The sequence below is a fragment of the Lepeophtheirus salmonis genome, chromosome 3, assembly GCF_016086655.4.
Source record: "Lepeophtheirus salmonis chromosome 3, UVic_Lsal_1.4, whole genome shotgun sequence".
NCBI lineage: Eukaryota > Metazoa > Arthropoda > Copepoda > Siphonostomatoida > Caligidae > Lepeophtheirus > Lepeophtheirus salmonis.
Window position 1 is genome coordinate 20635868 of NC_052133.2, and position 17793 is coordinate 20653660.

Sequence of the window (17793 nt, forward strand, 5' to 3'; positions counted from 1 at the left end):
TAGATGTCCAGTTCCAGTGTTCCTTAAAAAAAAAAGTTTATTGATCTTTGAAAGGGCATTATATAATTTGAAAATGGTGTCAAAACGGGATTATTATCGCTTATTGCAATAATTTCTAAGGTAATTAATCGCACAGAAAAATGTGTTATCGTGACAGGCTTGATCTTTATCTACATATTATTAAGTATGAATATAGGTATATATTTCCAATTTCAATAGCCCATCTGTCGGTAATTATTGGAAAAGGACCATTGCCTTTGTTAAGAAAGTCTATGTAAATTATGACTTGTTATTCAATCATTTTTGATTTTAAATTTGAAAGCCAAACATAATATAAGAAAAAAATTAGGTAAAGAGAATTTAAAATAACTCACACAAGTTACAAAAAAGGGAAAAATTAAAACTATTCAGGTTTCAAAATTGTACTTTTAATCAATGGGAAAAGAGTTCATTATTCTTGAGAGTCTAAATAGGCTGGATTATCATGAGCCGGACAAATTAGAGGAGCCACTCGATTCTTGTATAATTCTCGGTAAGAGGTTAATCGTATGTCCTGATCATCATCCATGATCCTGCGAAATGGCCACATACATATAGATAGGTAGATAAGATAGATGTATTTGAAAAATGAAATATTATCCCTTTTTAATTAACTCCTGGCCCAATAACAAGTAGACACATAATATATATTACATATTATGTACAACTGTCATCAATGCCTACGTGAATAAGAAAAATTATTGCCTTAGCCTACCTTAAAACGGATGAGGCTGAAAAGAGAGAGTCCTCCTCTTTGTTCTCTTCGTTCGATTGTCTTGAGAGTAAAACTTCAGTGACTGAATTGGGACGGCATGTGTTAATGAGGGCTTTGATACACGTCCTACGGATAGAGAAATGTGTAAAATACAATTATGGATATTTAGTTTTTCAATACCTAGGGAAAACAGCTACAACGGATGTATAAATTAAAATAAACCAGAACTGAATTGTTCCCATAGCATGCTGCATCACCCAATAAGGTACTTGAAGCCCAAAACAGTTCACACATACTCCCGAATAGAGTAAGGCAAAAACGAAATATGAAAAAATGGAAACGATCAATGATATCCAATGAATGATTGTCTAAAATTACAAAAATATATATGATTAGTTTAATAATACTCGCTTAGGCGGTTTATACATGAACGTTAGTACATTGATTAGCTAAACATTACCCAAGAATTAGTTTCGACGGCAAGATGAAAAGTCATGACAAATAAACAACTCGTACAAATAATTGTTCCAAACTCCCATAAACCTATATCCGTATCATTATAGCAGCCGTATGCAGTAAAAAATATGACAATGGATTGATATAATGCATCGGCCATGGAGATCCAAAAAGAATATGGCTTATATATCTGACCCAAACGCCCTCTTTCATAAAGCCTAGGCATATTTTGTAAAATATAATCTGGGGCATCCTGATCGTATACTCCTAAATAAAGCAGTGAAAATAAAATTAAAATAAATCAATGGACATACAGATTCTCAGAGTGTCTTACCGATTGCTAAAGGTGGAAGTGAAGTAAAAATAAGATTATATAACATGAGATACATGGCATCAATCATGACCTGACCCGAGAATCCACAAAATAATTGATACCAAAAGCATACAAACACAAATGTCTGAAAGAAGAAGGAGTGTTATAAGGATTAGAAAGGAATTGTCCATTTCCCTCCACCTACCGCATTTTTATAAAAGAAATAATGAATCATTCTCGAGAGTCTATCATAATTCCAATGACCATGAACAAGAAGAAGTCTCTCTAAATACTTAAATCTAGAGATAGCAAAGTCCGACGCCATCACGGCTTGCATTCCTTCTTGACCAGAAATCCCTACACCAATATCTGCAGTTTGAATCATTGATACATCATTGGCTCCATCTCCAATTGCAAGAGTTTTCATATGAAGTTGCTCCTTGACTATTCTCACGATAAATGCTTTTTGTAAAGGGGTTGCTCTACAACAGAGCACACTAGCACAGTATGAAGTTAATTCCAGGAATGGCTTTTGAAGATTTGTTCTCTTATCTAATATATAGACGAGAGTTTTTCCATCAATCACTAGGGATCTATCTGCTTTAGTATCACCATTCATAATGGCATCTAGATGGTATTTAATTGTTGTTTCCGTAGCATCTTTGGACCGAGCATTCACAGTTAATATTTCCACATTGGAAGGAAATAATTGACAGGAGTAAGCAATGTTGATTGCAGTCTCCTGCTTATCACCTGTGAGCACCCATACAACAATTCCAGCCTGACGTAACTTGGCAATGGTTTCAGGAACTCCGTCTTGGAGTCGATCCTCAATCCCAGTGGCTCCAATGAGCTGAAAGCTATTTTCAATCCTATTGTAAGATTCTGCTAAAAGTTTTTCCCTTTTGACCATTGAGTTTTCGGCATTAAGATGTTCTTTAACCCATGCATCATACTCAGTCTCCGTTAGAATTTTTTTAGCCATAACAAGAACTCGAAGTCCAATTTTAGCATAGTTATCCAATTGAGTTTGCGTCTTTAAGAGCACAGCCTTTTCTTCTTCATTATCTACAATGACTCGAGGTAACATGGAAGCGTCAGCCCCTTTGCAGTAAAGGATTTTTTGCAAAGTAATGGGGTGTCGCAAAACAACGGACATTCTTTTCCGATTTGAATCAAAAGGTAAAACATGAAGTACTTCAAATTCGACTAGTCCTTCATCTATTAAAGGGGGGAAAAACATTATGTTTATTAATCGGATACATTTGATTAATTAAATACAACATACTTGGAAGGGAAATCATGGCACAATTAGAGGTTCTTTTGAGTAATTTACAGTTGTAAGCAAATGCAGCATCCACTAAGGCTAATTCGTCTGGAGATTCGGCCTCATAAATGGGGCGAATCTCCGTGGGTGTCGGCGAAGTGGAAACAATTTGTAATTTAGAGAGCGAGGAGTTGCTCCTGGATTTCAATTTAGCAAATAAACTGGGGAGTTGTAGATGCTTCGGTCGCCTACTGGAAACAGGGGAAGACAAAGGACTTGTTTCCGGTGAGGATGCTATAGGAGACAGGGGTTTTGGTGACATGGGAAGAAGATGTAGCAAACGACTTTTAGTAACAGGAGGTCGAGTAGACACTGGAGTAGAACCTAATTTGGTCATAGGAATGGCCATGGAGGAAGAATTGGGCTTTAACGGTTCAGTGGAGCTCGTAGAAATAAAACTAAGGGGTGGTGAAGGACTTCTTGTCGATAAGCCCGCATTTGACTTTTCATCGGCGTTTTCATCAATGCAACTAAGCATAGAATGATTATCCACAGAGACCATGGAATTGGAATGCACAATGAGTCCTGAGACATTCATGGCATCTCTATGAGGATATTTGGCTACAATCACCGTGTTACAAACTGAAAGCAGGGTAAAAAAGTCTTCGATGTGATTTTGGTGACATTCTTTCGGCGATACATTTGGGGATTGATTTATGAGTAAGTCTGGTTCTGGTGGCGAAGGTGAAACAAGCCTTTGATGAAGAAGAGGATTCACAGGGATCACAGCACGTCCTGATGTACCATTTTTGTCCATAGAGGAGTTATGAGAAAAGTCTACACCTCTGATGGTACAATTTTTAAATATCATTTTGTTGTCCGTCAAGGTTCCAGTTTTATCACAGAAAATGTATTGAACCTGGAAGCAAGACATAATCAATTTACATTATAGATATGTTTATGTTTTTTATCAATTTATGTATGTGTACTCATCTTACCATTCCCAACTCCTCAGGAATGTTTAATGCTCTACATTCCACCCGCTTTCCACATAGTTTATCGTACATTTTTTCATCCTTGTGAATTAGATAAACCTGTAAAAGTTTAGCCATTTCAATCGTAACGTAGAGTGACATGGGTATTATGACTTGAAGTATAATCACAAAAGTCCAAAATGTAAGAAATCCCTCAAAAGGAGGATTGGAGTCCCCTTGTGAGAGAACATTTAAAAAGGGGGCATAGTTATCATTAAAATAATCCAGCCAAATCCCTGAGCCAACAGCTCCGATGAAACACAGCACTAAGAGAATGAAAACACACCAAATAACTTCTAAATTCATTTTACGCTCCAATTCACTCCGTTTATATCGGGGACCACCATTGTTGAGCATCACTTTCGACTCATGTCCAGCATACACCACGATCCCCTCGACATAGTCTGTGTTTTTAAGTATGCACTCTCGAAGTAAAAGATTATCCTTTCCCACAGGGATTCTCTCACCCCAGGGATGGAGTATGGATCCATGAAAACGATAGATTTTAGTCGTGGGCATATCACATTCAATTGTACTCCTGAACTCTTGAGGCTGAAAAGAAAGTCTCTGAGAGACAAAGGAAAAATTAAATCGAGAACAACACTATTAACATTAAGGTACATACTAGGGAGGTTAGTGAAAATATCGACAATTATTCTATCGATATTAAAATATATTAAATGCGAATGAATGTGAGTGTCCGGGAATAACACCCAAACTAAATGAATGGATTTTGCTGAAATTTTGCATGTTTATTGCCTTTATGTCAATGGTGGCACTGTAATAATATTTCCTTAAAATCAATTTTTTCACTAACAAACGACTACTTCATATAACATAAAAAAATAAAGACCGTAAAATTCTGACCGTTTAACTTAAATATTTTTTATGCCCGTAACCTTATAATCAATCTCCTTTAAAAAAAGTTTGCAAAGATACAAAACAACATGGAGTGAAAATGATTGTTAGAATTTTACGGTTTTGATTTTTTGTTTTATATGAAGCAGAAGAGTTCAGAATTATTTTCAATTTCTTTATGTACCGGGCAACGCCGGGAAAACATACTCCAGTGGATATTAAAAAGAAATTAGGAGTATTTTAATGTGAAAATAGGAAAAGTTGTATACTATTTTATTGATCAAAGGTTGAGTATATAGTAACTTTCAATAGTTTAAAAAGAAGATGTAAATAACTATGTTTTAAAAAAAATCAGATTTTTTAAAAAACATAGTCTCCTTGCCCAGCGATACTCCCATCTCTGTAACCTACCCCATCTGTAACACTCACATCAAACGACTGTTACAAAATGGCTGAAACTTTGGTGAGTAACTCTCAACAGATGCTATATAGATATGACTCGCTTTTATTTACGTGTAATGCCACCATCTCCACGTTGAGGTCGGACACTTTTCATAGCACCCTCGTATATCTATTGACGTCCCATCTCGTATCATTTACAATATCGATATTTTACCGACATTCTGATATCCCTATTCGTCCCCAGTATCTACATAAGTATTAAATAACTCACTTGTTCCTTGAATCCACGAGGAACCTCTCTTTGCTTAAGATTAGTTTCCCCATCCAGATTCTGAGTATCAATATAGCAGAGGCCATACTCATCAGAGGAGCGGAGAAGGAGAATATCTGCTGGGATCTGTTCATTGCATGACAAATGAACAATGTCCCCCACTTTGACATCCTTCCAGTAAGTCTTTTTGTATCGACCCATTGAACTATATAGGTAGAATGAAAATTTGTATTAAAAAACCATACACTTCTTACATGATAAGAGCATGCTTAGCTTTTAAAGTGACTAAATATAAGAACATTGGCATACATTTTTATAACTTGTATACTTCCTTAAAATGCGTAATCATATACTCATTTATTATAATAATGAAAAAATAAAATAAAATGCATCAAAATCCTTCCCTTGAAGTAAGAGTCGTTGTAAAATAAAATAGATAAATTGTTAAATTAAAGTCGGTTCTTTATTTTTCACTCCGGCAATTTTATATACATCCAAGCAAATGATTTTTAATCCTTTTTAAACTTACATCATTATATTATATATAACGAACTCAGAAGGTTTTTTTTAACAATGTTGTACATGAATTTGCATGTGGTGAGGACATTTTAACATAATCATGTATTCTTCTTTAATAATAAGGGGGGGGGGGGAATATTGCAAAAGTACATACTGGAAGGATATATATATATATTATTAAGTATGAAAATTGATGATTTTTTTTTGAGCCAATACCGATTTTACGAGGAGAAAAAAAAAAAGAACACCTACTTTTATTGATTAATTATAAAATAATAAAGTAATCACATAAAAATGTAAGCATAGTCACTTTGGCCATTCTATATATAACTTTATTCCTTCCCAATAACATATATATAGGTATGTATATGACATGGTTGAAGATTTGACCCCCGTTTCACTGCCAAAAGTGTGAAAAAAATATTTAGGGTAGAAAAAAAACATTGAGAATTGTTAAATAAGTTTTTTCTAGGTCACAAATGTATGTAGCTTATGGTTTTTTAAAGTTTCAATCCTGTATTTTGTGTTGTTTAGCCAAGAAATTTGAATTTGTGATCAAGTTTCTCAAAAAAAAAAAAAAAAAAAAAATTGTAGACCTAGAGAATCTACAATGTACATTTAAAATACCATTATTCATGTTAAAATGATAGATAGTGGCCAGGACTTTAAAATAAAACTATTTGTTCAGTTGTTTCTTTCATAACTTTTGTGCAATGTCAGTTTAAAAAATATTGACAAACGGAATAAAAAAATCACCATTTTAGATCAATTCCTGGCTATAGGTAGCCATATCTACTGATAAGAAAGGACTACAGGATTGATTTACATATCAATTTATTGGAAATTTAATAAGTTATAAATTGCTACCTAATTTATACTTCTTTTTCTTTTTTTTACAGGAACATTAAAAAAAAATAATAATACGAGACCTACTCCCTAATTTTATGGACCTGTGAAAAAAATACCGGCGGCCATTAAAATGCATGGTACACAAAAACGTTTGGAGCTAGATACTTGAAAATTTGATCGTCTGTACCTGAAATAGGAATTGGGAATGTTGATTTTAGGCTGGTGTTTTTATTTTTTTCCTACCGACTAATATTTCCGCCGATCCCCCCCGATTTACGAATTTAAAATTTTATGCAAAATTTTGCATTACACGAAGCCTCAACCAAAATATAGAAAGAACAATATTCGTGAAAAGTTAATCGATTATGCCCAGTATATACTACTTTATGAAAATGATACCCAATTTGAGTCAAACTACTTAATACTTCTGGATTTTTTTTTAACGAAGCAACAGAAACTGTATTTTGAGCAAAATATCCATATTTCGGAACGCGTGATATTGTGCAATCATATGAACAGGAGCTACTTGATATTGACTAAATCAAGGTCCAATTTATCACAGAATAACTACAGCCTCTAAAAACCAGAGGAATTTGACTAATGTATTCCTTTGTAGAACTTGAAAATGCTCCGTTAGATCAGACATACCTTTACATAAATGACTATATCGAAAAAACCATTGCATATTTTGTAATTTTGATTTCAGATTTGAAGTTTAAATAAAATTTTGGTTTAGGATAAACATGTATTACTTATAAGGATATGATACTTGATATTTTCCCAATTTTGGCAGTGAAACCAGGGTTGAATCTCAAACAATGTCATATCTATCCTGATACATACAATACAAAAGATACTATTATCTAGAGAATTATATAATTTATCTGCCAAGATTTTGAGATATCCTATAATTTTTCTCTAGATCATTTTGCGAATTGTAAATCTTGCATTGTGATATAAAAGTTTTAATTTGTAGGTTTTTGTTATACTGATAACTGGTGTGGCCAATGTCTGTGATTTTATGCAAGTGTTTAGTCTCTGAACCAGTTATTCCTAACCTTTTCATAACTGTAGAGCCACTCTTAGCTGTAATTTTTGAGGGGAGAGGGTGTAGCTAATTGTGCCCGAATATTTAGGTATAACATAAAAAATACATTTTTTAATGAACTTGATAACCTTTCGGAGCCCTAATGTATTGGGTTTCAACTTTTTTTTGATTCATGTTCCACTTGTAAAATATTTCTTTAACGAAAGTACCCCCTTACCAGCACACATCTTTTTTTAGATTCAATGACAGGGGCGTCCGAAGGATTCCATTTTGGATTTTAAAAAATTTGATTTTTTTTTTGAAAAATCCATTTCTTTTCTCAAAAAAAATTAAAATCTACAGTGTTTTTCAAAAAATTAAAGTTTTTGGAAAAAAATTTCAGAAATCGATATCTACATATTCTCAAAAAATAAAGGTTTTTTAGAAAGAAAAATCAAAATCCCCAGCTGTTTACAAAAAAAAACCCAGTTCAAATATTAAATTTATAAATCCATAGCCATTAAATTAAATTTCAAATAATAAAGTTTAAAAAAAAAAAAAATCCATCCTTTCTCCCAAACCCACTTGGAATCAAATATGGTACAGTACAATTTACATCCATCTATTTTAGGTATTTATCAATAGAATTCCGGAAGGAAAGGAAATTAAATTTTCAAAAATGGTTGATTCTACTGATAGGGTTCACAAGGGTTTTAAGTTATTAAAATACTTTATATATACAAATATAAAGGCCTTAACTCACTCATGGAATTCTTGAGACCTGTAATAATCATTCAGACTTTTTATTCCCACATGAGGGGAATATTAAAGGAGTAAATGGTTTAAAAAAAGGAAAAAAAGAGTCAACGTCCTTTTTTACTCCATTCCTCCAAGAGAGGAAATGAAGAAAAATAAGCTAAGCTATTCCATGTGTCTAGAATTTGGATTCGAATGAGCTCTTGTTAAGCTACTGTGAACAATTCCCAATAATTATTACATAATAGTTCCATAGTTGCGAAGAATTGGCTAACCACTATCAACAGTTTTTTTCTGTTTCTTATCAGAGATAAGGTTGTGAAATACAATAGGCGTTAGAAAGTGATATATAAATGTTAGTTTAGCTTTACATAATATCTAAATATATAATATTGTCTTACAATAATGATTAGCAACATTCGATAGAATAGAGATTATTAATTATCAAACTGCATATATTTGGCTCGTTGATATATTGATCGAAAATCAAATAAAATGAAGCAGGGCAGTGCTAGCTTCCATTATTTGGGATAAGGCTTAGCCCCAAAAAATGATCCACACCGTAATATACAGAGTCGTTCTGATAAATCCGGACTACATCTTGAACAATAAGCAAAGCATTCAACTCGGTTATTTAAATTTTAAAGTGAGAGGTTGAGCCTTAGATTTAAGTTGGTTGGGTCAACTTTTAATTCAAAACAAGTATTTACGATTTAGGAGACCCCCCAGAGGAGCACCATCATCGAATTTACTTGTGAGGGACATAACCCAGCTTACATCAAGTAGATGCTCAAATTTCCAAAGAACACAGTCTACGAACTCGACAACCGTTGGAAGGAGGAGGGCGTATATGAGAGAAAAGCCCACAAGTCCTCGAGTGATGAAAAATGCACTCCCATATTCCTTGTAGGTCTCAAACCGTTTCATTGAGGTCCTCTCTTGGGACTCCGATTAACGCTCTAACCAAAAAGCGCCAAGTAAGTCGCGTAATAATCTCCAGGGCCATAAACACCAACCGAAGGACCTTCTTTGCAAAAGACATATCCTTACAGGCAAAATGAAGGCCACCCAGACTGCCCACGGAATAAAATTGCTCACAGTTTGAAGTTATATGGGAACCAGCAAGACCCAAAACTTTTTTAAAGAAGAGAAGGTGTCATTTTGGCACTTGACCCTCTAACTCCCCCTATATGAATCTCCGAGGATTACTTCTTTTAGAGGAAGTTACAAAATCTGGTTCACAGACGTGGTCAATGCCTGCAAATCCTTTAGGTCTCGTATTGAGCGAAAATGGCAAACACATACAATGAACATTTTCTTTTGTATTATTAGAGTTTGTAAATAAAATTTCAAACCTTTATTGATCAGGACGCAGTTAAAGGTAGTCCGGGTTTACCTAAACAACCCTGTAATTACTATTAGAAATATATGGCTATACCATAACGCCTTTCCTACAAATGTTAAATCTTCCACCCTATTTTCAATAGTGACGTCAAGGGGCATAACTTTTGCAAAGAGTAGCTATATATCACCTTCCTTGACTGACTGCGTTAGAGTACAGCTGCAATACTCTATGACGTCAAATGTGTCTGTCTTGCCCAGCAGCAGCAGCCGGTATGGTACATTAAATTGAAAATCTAACAAGCCCGATTACATGATGGAAAAACCTTAGATTTCTATTATCCTTCTTATATCCTAGCAAAGGGATACCCGGCGTTGCTCTTTTCAAGGAGGGAGTGGGAAATCACATTGACGATGGTCAATGTGATTTCTTCTTAATTTTTTAAACCCTTCGGTGTGGCGGGAGCATTATAATATGGCGCCTTTTAATATACTCGTATATTGTATATATTATTATGAATTAAAAAAAAAGTGCTATAAACTTCAAGATACATATATGCATGACAAAATGTGTCTCGATGAGAAGTCTATCTTGTGTCTCTACGATTTGTGACTTGTGTGAGCAAATTGTACAAATTCTTATTTCTTCGTCTTAAAATGCATTATTCAATTACAAAAGTGGTCATTATAATGACGGACCTTAGATTGATACTATCATTTCGATCTATTAAAATTGTGTGATTATTATGTGTTTATGAGTAATATAACTATGGGCATTTGGAATACTTTTATATTTAAGTAATTTGTATTAAAATTGATAAAAAATGACATTATTAATAAATTGAGCATCCATGGAATGCTCAATTATTGCATTAATCCCATCCAATGTACTGGTAATCCTTCATTTCAAATTGTTCATCAGATTTTTTGGTTGCAAAATATATATTGCATATATATTTTGCAAAAGGGGTATTGTATCTAAGTAAAGAATCATATATTTATATAAAAGTCTAATAATAAATCAAGAGAGTTTGTTAGGGCCTTATGATGGATCTAAAATATAGTTGACATTAGGTTAAATTAGTGACGATTGAAAAGGCTCCCAAGAAGGAGTTAAATATATTTTTTGTACATATACTGAAAAAATGCTGTATTTTTTCGCCTACGTTCACCTCGGAGAATTGTTGATTGTTTTACTACAAATAATTTAATCTTCTGTAGACGAAATATACCGCTAGAAAGTATGTAAAAAGTGAGAAGAAAGGTAACAAATACTTCAATTGTCAAATCTTGAGGAAAGCAACCTGTACTCATACTCCCCAATTCCCTAATTTGGAGTGTGTGTGTGTTTGTAATAGTATTACGTATGAGACTCTTCTACTCATCATGAAAAATTCAAACATATTTCCATGAATTTTTAATTTATATTTACTATGTCCGCTGAAGCAGGTATGTACATGAGAGACTTCATGTAAATATTACATATTACTAAATTAATTAATAATAAATGACAATTTGTATTGCCTTTTTCAAGGTTGAGGGTGCTTTTAAAATGGAATGATATGGCGGAAAGTAGATAATCAAGAGGTTTTAAAAAAACCTTGTATATACAAGATTTAATAAATATCATTCACAACATTCTTTCGAATTTTGCGACTCGTTCATTGACTCAAAAAACATTGGAATCAATTGACTGACTCCAAAACGAATACCTTTATATAAAGTATACTCTACACTTATCGAATATTTGAGTCATTAGGAGGAGAAGACATTGACGCAAAAGGTTTAGAAAAATAACAATTAAAAAGCATTCCTATCTCTTAAACTTTGGCCTTCTGATAAAAACAATAGGAGAGACCACATGCCAGGAAGATTAATTCATGCGTGATTTTTAAATGACAAATTATCTTTTAATTAATATCCCTCGAGTATTTTGACTCAAACAGTCATGACGAAAAGTTATATATAAAACGTTTTTGTAGAATGTACATATTCATTTATAAACAACTCAAACTAATTAATAAATTATCAATAAATATCCTACCTTTTATAGACTCTGCATGTTGAGTTATTAATCCTCTTATCACTTTGATAGCGTCGCCGGTCCTCGAATAAATCCTTGATGGCAGTGAACCCAAGGACAAAAATGACAGGGATCATGGAAACCTCCTTCCCAAAAGCATTAATGGCAGGTACCCAGTTTAAAAGCACTATAAAGAGGAAGTAGAGGTTGGCGAAACGATGAAATTGCTCAAATAGATTTTTGGGAAGGAACCAGAGAAGCGTGTATTTGGTTGTACGGATTTTGTTTTTTGTATATTTATGATTGGGATGTTCATGCTCTGGAACGTCAACAGGGATAACATGATCTGGAACAACCACACGTTGCTTGACTTCGTTGACTTCATCTTGACCACCTCCTCCCCCCTGTTTCCCCTTTTTCCCAAAAATATTAAAACTAAAGAGTCTTTCCCCATTATTGTTATTGACAGGGGTTCGAATCGTGTAGACAGAGTCCGTACGAGAGGCTTGACGAGAATGTCCTTTGAATGAAAAGCCCAATGAGTCTGTACGGGAGGCCTGTCGTTTGTGATGCTTAGCAGATCCACTACGAGTAAGAGATGTTCGCTTTCGTTCCCGATCATCATGACCAGGAGGAAGAATGAATTCTGTTTTGGAGTTGGTTCGTTTATGTCCCTTCATGGGTTGGCCATCTAGTTCCTTTTGATTGAATCCTACAGTGATTTGTCCATGAGAAAAGACTCGCCGATGCCCATGTTTTTTTAATACAGAAGGACGAGGAGTGGCATGGTATATGGAGGATCCACCGTGACTAGCACTTCGAATATGACCATTTCTTGCTGCTCCTGTTGCTGTAGTTGTTATAGTGTAAGGAGCAGAACAAGGCGCAGAAAGAGTATTAGCGTCGTCGTCAGGGGAGAAAAATACCAAGTTACTTTCATCATAGGGGACATTTGAGGTAATTGGAGAACTTAACAGAGAGTTTTCTTTCTCCGTCTCCTCTTCGGTCTGCCCTCCTTCTCTCTCTTCCTCATCACCATCTTTGACGGAACAGTCTTCGTTGTTAGGCTCCTTGCGAGAAGCAGTATCATGGAGGCCTTCATTATCTAAAGTGAATCCCAACGATGGAGGAATTCGTTCGGGAGCTTCTTCCATTATTTCTCATCTGCAAATACATATAGATAAATTAATTAATTCGGCAAAGTTGCAAAAGGAAAGCTCAGAATAGATTTCTCCAATTCGTCAAAAAAAAACACATGCCACTTTCTTGTCTAAAAAGTAAAGCACGCAGAAAAACCCCCACAAGGGAAACCTTCTCCTTAATGAGTACAAATCAATCAAATAATATAAATACAAACATGAATGACTTACTTTTTATACAAATAAAAGACTTGAGAGAGTAAACATATAATTGAAACAAGGCATGAAAACCACATATATACCTGAGAAACTCATTTGCAGTAAACATTGTGCAATGTGTATGTATTTATAATTTATACAGGAGCCGAACCACTTCATTGTTAACATCAGTTTTTGATTGCTGCATCCTTTCATTGAGTAGATATATCATTAAAAGATTCATTTCAACAAATAACTAACGAAGAAAGCCTTCCTCAATTTGAATTTGAACAAGTCTACAAAACTAAACAAAAGCAATGATTGTAGTTCTATCCTCTCAACATCCAACAAGAGGATACATCAACTCCCTCGCATCACACAAATTAACATTATAATAATATGAAAATGCAATTTTATATTACTTAATGTAAGAAGTGAGTATTAGAGTGACGTAATTCCATTAGAATATATTTTTTGAGTGAGAACTAATGGAGTTAAAGCTAAATGAGTTGTGGTGCTCTTGTTAATTATGTATTACATTAAAAGGGGAAGGAAATGGAGTTCTCTCCACAATAATTACAAAACAGTATTACCTTGGATAACGAGCATAGACAATTCCTACTTAGACGGATCCAGGGCCACACGCATTTCACAAATCAAACAATAATAGCTGCTGAGTGTATGAAAACACCGAGGTTTAAAAATACTTATTGGATTAATAAAGTTTTATTTTCATTTGAGAACTTTTATATATTATTTTCTATTTTCTTCTAATATAAAAAGACCACCTTTAAAAAGAAAAAACAGTTCCTGCTCCCCAAATATAAAATAAATTAGAATTTAATGAAATAAACTCAAATCAGCCTTAAGGATTAATGCATGTCATATTCATCTATTAATTATGTTATCAAAGAAAAAAGATTTATTTAGTTACATTTCTATCAGACAATTCTTGTTTTATATGTAACTACAATTTTAGGGAGGTAACCCAATACAATACGACAATGAATCCCAAAAGTATTGAATTCCAGCTAAATATTTGAGTCTAGGATTTTTCTTGGAATCGTTCATTACTTTTTTTATAAAATCAAATTTTTCTAGATGACCTTGTAGAGCACTAAACGATGCACAGGGAAGCCCTTGTACTCTGATGAGCCCCGGTTGAGAAACACTATATTAGGGCATGCCATTATCTAGTCACAAGAAATGGAATGAGCTTTTTAAAATATGAGACGTATCTTAGGGAACTACAACAAAGACAGGACCGATCTTAAGTTCCATATTAAGGATTGGAATAATCCTACCAATTACATTCACAATAAAAGGACTTTCGGTCAGGAGTGACATATATGAATACTTCTAATTTAGCATATATCTTAGTAAGGCTTCTGTACAATAACAATCCACCAGAATTTTTGGACTTTTATAAATGCACTTATACGTTTTTATACTAGTGTTGCTAACAAAGTTGCAAGGAATTTTTCCTGCGTAAATATAAACGATATTTGTCAAATACGTATTTTTCGCAATATGCGTAGATTAGGGTGAGCCGGGTGTCGAACGACTTCTGAAATTTTGATGGATAACGTTGTTTTAGCTAAGGATCATATCTGCCATGGGGTGTACACGCAGGATATTTCTAAGATCTATACATATTATAATCTTTAAGCCTCGACAACTCTGCTATTCAAAATAAGAAGGTGATGAGATTTAGAGTGCTTTCAAAATATAATTTATAATGCCATTCTCATTACTACAAGGAAGACACCCTTAAAAAACCCAAAAACTCTTCATTCTGAAAAGGAGACTTGTAGAGGTTTGAAGATTATCATTTTTAGAAATAAATGCTCTATACAGGGTGAGGACTCATAAATTAGACAATTTTAAAAACTCTATTACTTCTACATATTTTATGGCAAACTTTTGAAGCAAAAGTTGGTGATTCAACAATTTTCTAGACTTTTTATTCACCACGATGCTAAGGACTGAGATGTATGTTGGGTCCTGAAGGTTATCTCAACCTGAGCTCTTGATTCAGCCAATAAGTGATCATTGATCCTGCTCTGAACATCTTCCACTGTGAATATCTTTTTGTCGGAGATCGACTTGTGCACAGAGGAGATCGCAAGCCCTCTGCCGTTTGGATTGTTGCTCGTACATTTTTGATCGCATAAAAACAAAACAAAGATCAAATTGTAGCTTTTTGTCAGTTCTTTTGAATGGGACCAAGTACAAGATTATCAGACTTTTAGAACTGAGGCTAGACGGCCTCGAATAGGATTCTAATTTTTGAGTCATCACCTTGTACACTCATGATAGATGTGGTAACCCACGCCGCTCAGCCACCCCCAAAAACCGCTCGTTTTGAACCACCCTATACTCTTGGGCTTTTTAGATAATTTTCACAGAAGGGTTAAAAACTTATTTAAAAAAAAAAAAACTTTTTTGAACATTTTCAGATTTAATTTTTTTGAAAGAACCTTGCTTTTATTTTTTTTTTAAATCATTATAGCCTAAAGTATTATCCCAAAATTATTTTTCAATGTTATATGTTTCAAAGGAATACAAATTGAAGGGGATAATTTTAAAATATATAATGTTTATTAATTGTATATATTTTTGCGTTCCCTCTTAATTTTTTTATTATGTCAAGATGCTATGTACTTATGCTTGGTATATATTTTTTTAAATAATAACAACTCATAACTAAAAGGTGTAGCTTGTTTGGATAACGTTGGGGTATTCGCCTCACCCTAAAGTACATAGATATATAAGTAGGTATACTCTTTAATAATTAATGTCAGCTAGGGTTGTCAAGACGAAAAAAATGTTGTCTTTCACATTAAACAATGTATTAAATAAGAACACTATTATCAAGTGGGGAGAGAGAGAATCAATTAATACCAGAAACCAACAAACTCTTCTTTCTTTAACAAACAGAAAAGCCAATTTTTATAAATGGAACATGATACGATGAAGTAGCTAAGAGAGGCTTATTTACATTCTCTAAACTACAATCAAATAATAATAATGATCACATAATATATAATATGTGGGCTCTCAACACAAAAACAATCTATAAAGATTTTTCTCAAAATTAAGTGTGAATTACATTTGTGTTCTTCGACGAATGATCCTCAATTACTAACAACAAATGATTTATGTGAACTCTTTAGATGTGTCTCAAATGGCAGTTATAGTAGCCAAAATTCAACATCGTAATAAAAGAAGGAGACATTGATAGATTTCATTTGAAAAGGGACAAATTGGGGCACAAAATTCGCTTATTTCAAACAAAGATTTTAAACTATAGTTAAAATTCTTGGTTAACTTTACACACCCCACAAATTTGAATAATAAGCCTATAATAAATGACTCAAATATATATATGAAATATTGCCCTAAGCAGCCACAATATTTAATCAATTTTGATTATTTTTGGTCAGGGTGTTTATCATGTGTGAAATTGTAAATGCACAAAAAATAAAATGAAAGCATTATTGTGATATATATTTAAAATGGTGCCCTAGCGACGCCTCATGTTCGATTTCCCCATTTGTTTCTTATAGTTTCAACCTATTTATACCCAATAAGTATGCAAAAAAAATTAGAGTGGGATCTTAATAGAATTGCCTTCATTTAGACCTATAATTGGAAGAGAAAAAAAACCCTACTTCCAGTTCTTATTTTTCTTGAAAAAACAATTGAGTTAAAAATATATAGTATAGGTGAATTTGTTTGCATTGGATCCTTTTCGGAAAACTACCGCATTGTAATCTAGGAAGCAGCTCAACTGTTTAATCCGCATTTATAACAGGCGACGATACACCCCCCTGGGTCTTTCATTACAAAAAAGTGACAGTCCTCAATTATTTTTACATCAATGCAACTTATATGAAGCATGAATAATTAGTGTTTCATTTACAAGAGAGTATTTGGTATAGAAGGTTTAAAAGAATTGATTTTCTTTTCAATTTTATTGAGGAAAGAATCAATTAGAAGTAGATAAAACAATATATAAAACTAGTTTACTTATCTATATATAGATGCATTAATTTCCTTCTTTATACAATATAATTCACGATCACGGAATTTTAAAAATTTCAACACTAAACCTCGATAAATTTCTGCTTAAAAATAAAAACATTCAAATCGATATTGTTCCTGAACAAAACCTTTTAGAACCAAATACTCTTTTATAAATGAAAGCCTGATTATTCATGTTTCCCTAATTAATTGCTTTGACGTAAAAACAATGGATAAATTAAAGAGTTATTTCTCTTCAAAGAAAAAAAAAACCTTTGGTAAAACTGATGGTTTTTAAACATTTAAATATTATTTTCTCGAGATTGGATGATCGTATATACAGTATTAGCACATATTTGAAATCAGCCTTAAAATTTCAACAGAGTGAATTAACTTTTATGTAGATTATTGGTTTTTTTTATTACTTAAAAGATGGTTTAAATCTATAATAAGGGTAAAACTACTCAACAAATTCCAATCGCTCATTCTTGAGAACCAGAATTAATACGAAAAACGAATTACAGATTCGTAATCAACATTTTAAGTGCTACTGTAATTGA

The 17793-nt window shown here is 33.3% G+C and overlaps 1 protein-coding gene across 14 annotated transcripts in view; it reads right to left on the reverse strand.

Annotated features, from left to right (window-relative positions):
• The window catches only part of LOC121114586 (phospholipid-transporting ATPase VD), a 267528-nt gene that overhangs the window by 239199 nt on the left and 10536 nt on the right, over nucleotides 1-17793 (reverse strand). For 5 of the 14 annotated variants that reach the window (XR_011779270.1, XM_071887135.1, XM_040708591.2 and 2 more), the window contains exons 2-10: nucleotides 11892-13034; nucleotides 5356-5560; nucleotides 3789-4391; nucleotides 2812-3709; nucleotides 1729-2744; nucleotides 1545-1668; nucleotides 1215-1477; nucleotides 935-1122; nucleotides 755-880 (exon numbers count right to left, since the gene is read on the reverse strand). Coding sequence is in view for 8 of the 14 variants with exons in the window: in XM_071887135.1 (XP_071743236.1) it covers nucleotides 755-880; nucleotides 935-1122; nucleotides 1215-1477; nucleotides 1545-1668; nucleotides 1729-2744; nucleotides 2812-3709; nucleotides 3789-4391; nucleotides 5356-5560; nucleotides 11892-13024 (4556 nt within the window). In the remaining 6 variants the exon portion in view is untranslated. Of the gene's footprint in view, nucleotides 1-374; nucleotides 573-754; nucleotides 881-934; nucleotides 1123-1214; nucleotides 1478-1544; nucleotides 1669-1728; nucleotides 2745-2811; nucleotides 3710-3788; nucleotides 4392-5355; nucleotides 5561-11891; nucleotides 13035-13311; nucleotides 13599-17793 lie in introns of those variants that run through there. The other 9 variants (XR_005863297.2, XR_005863294.2, XR_005863295.2 and 6 more) reach the window with 4 other exon arrangements.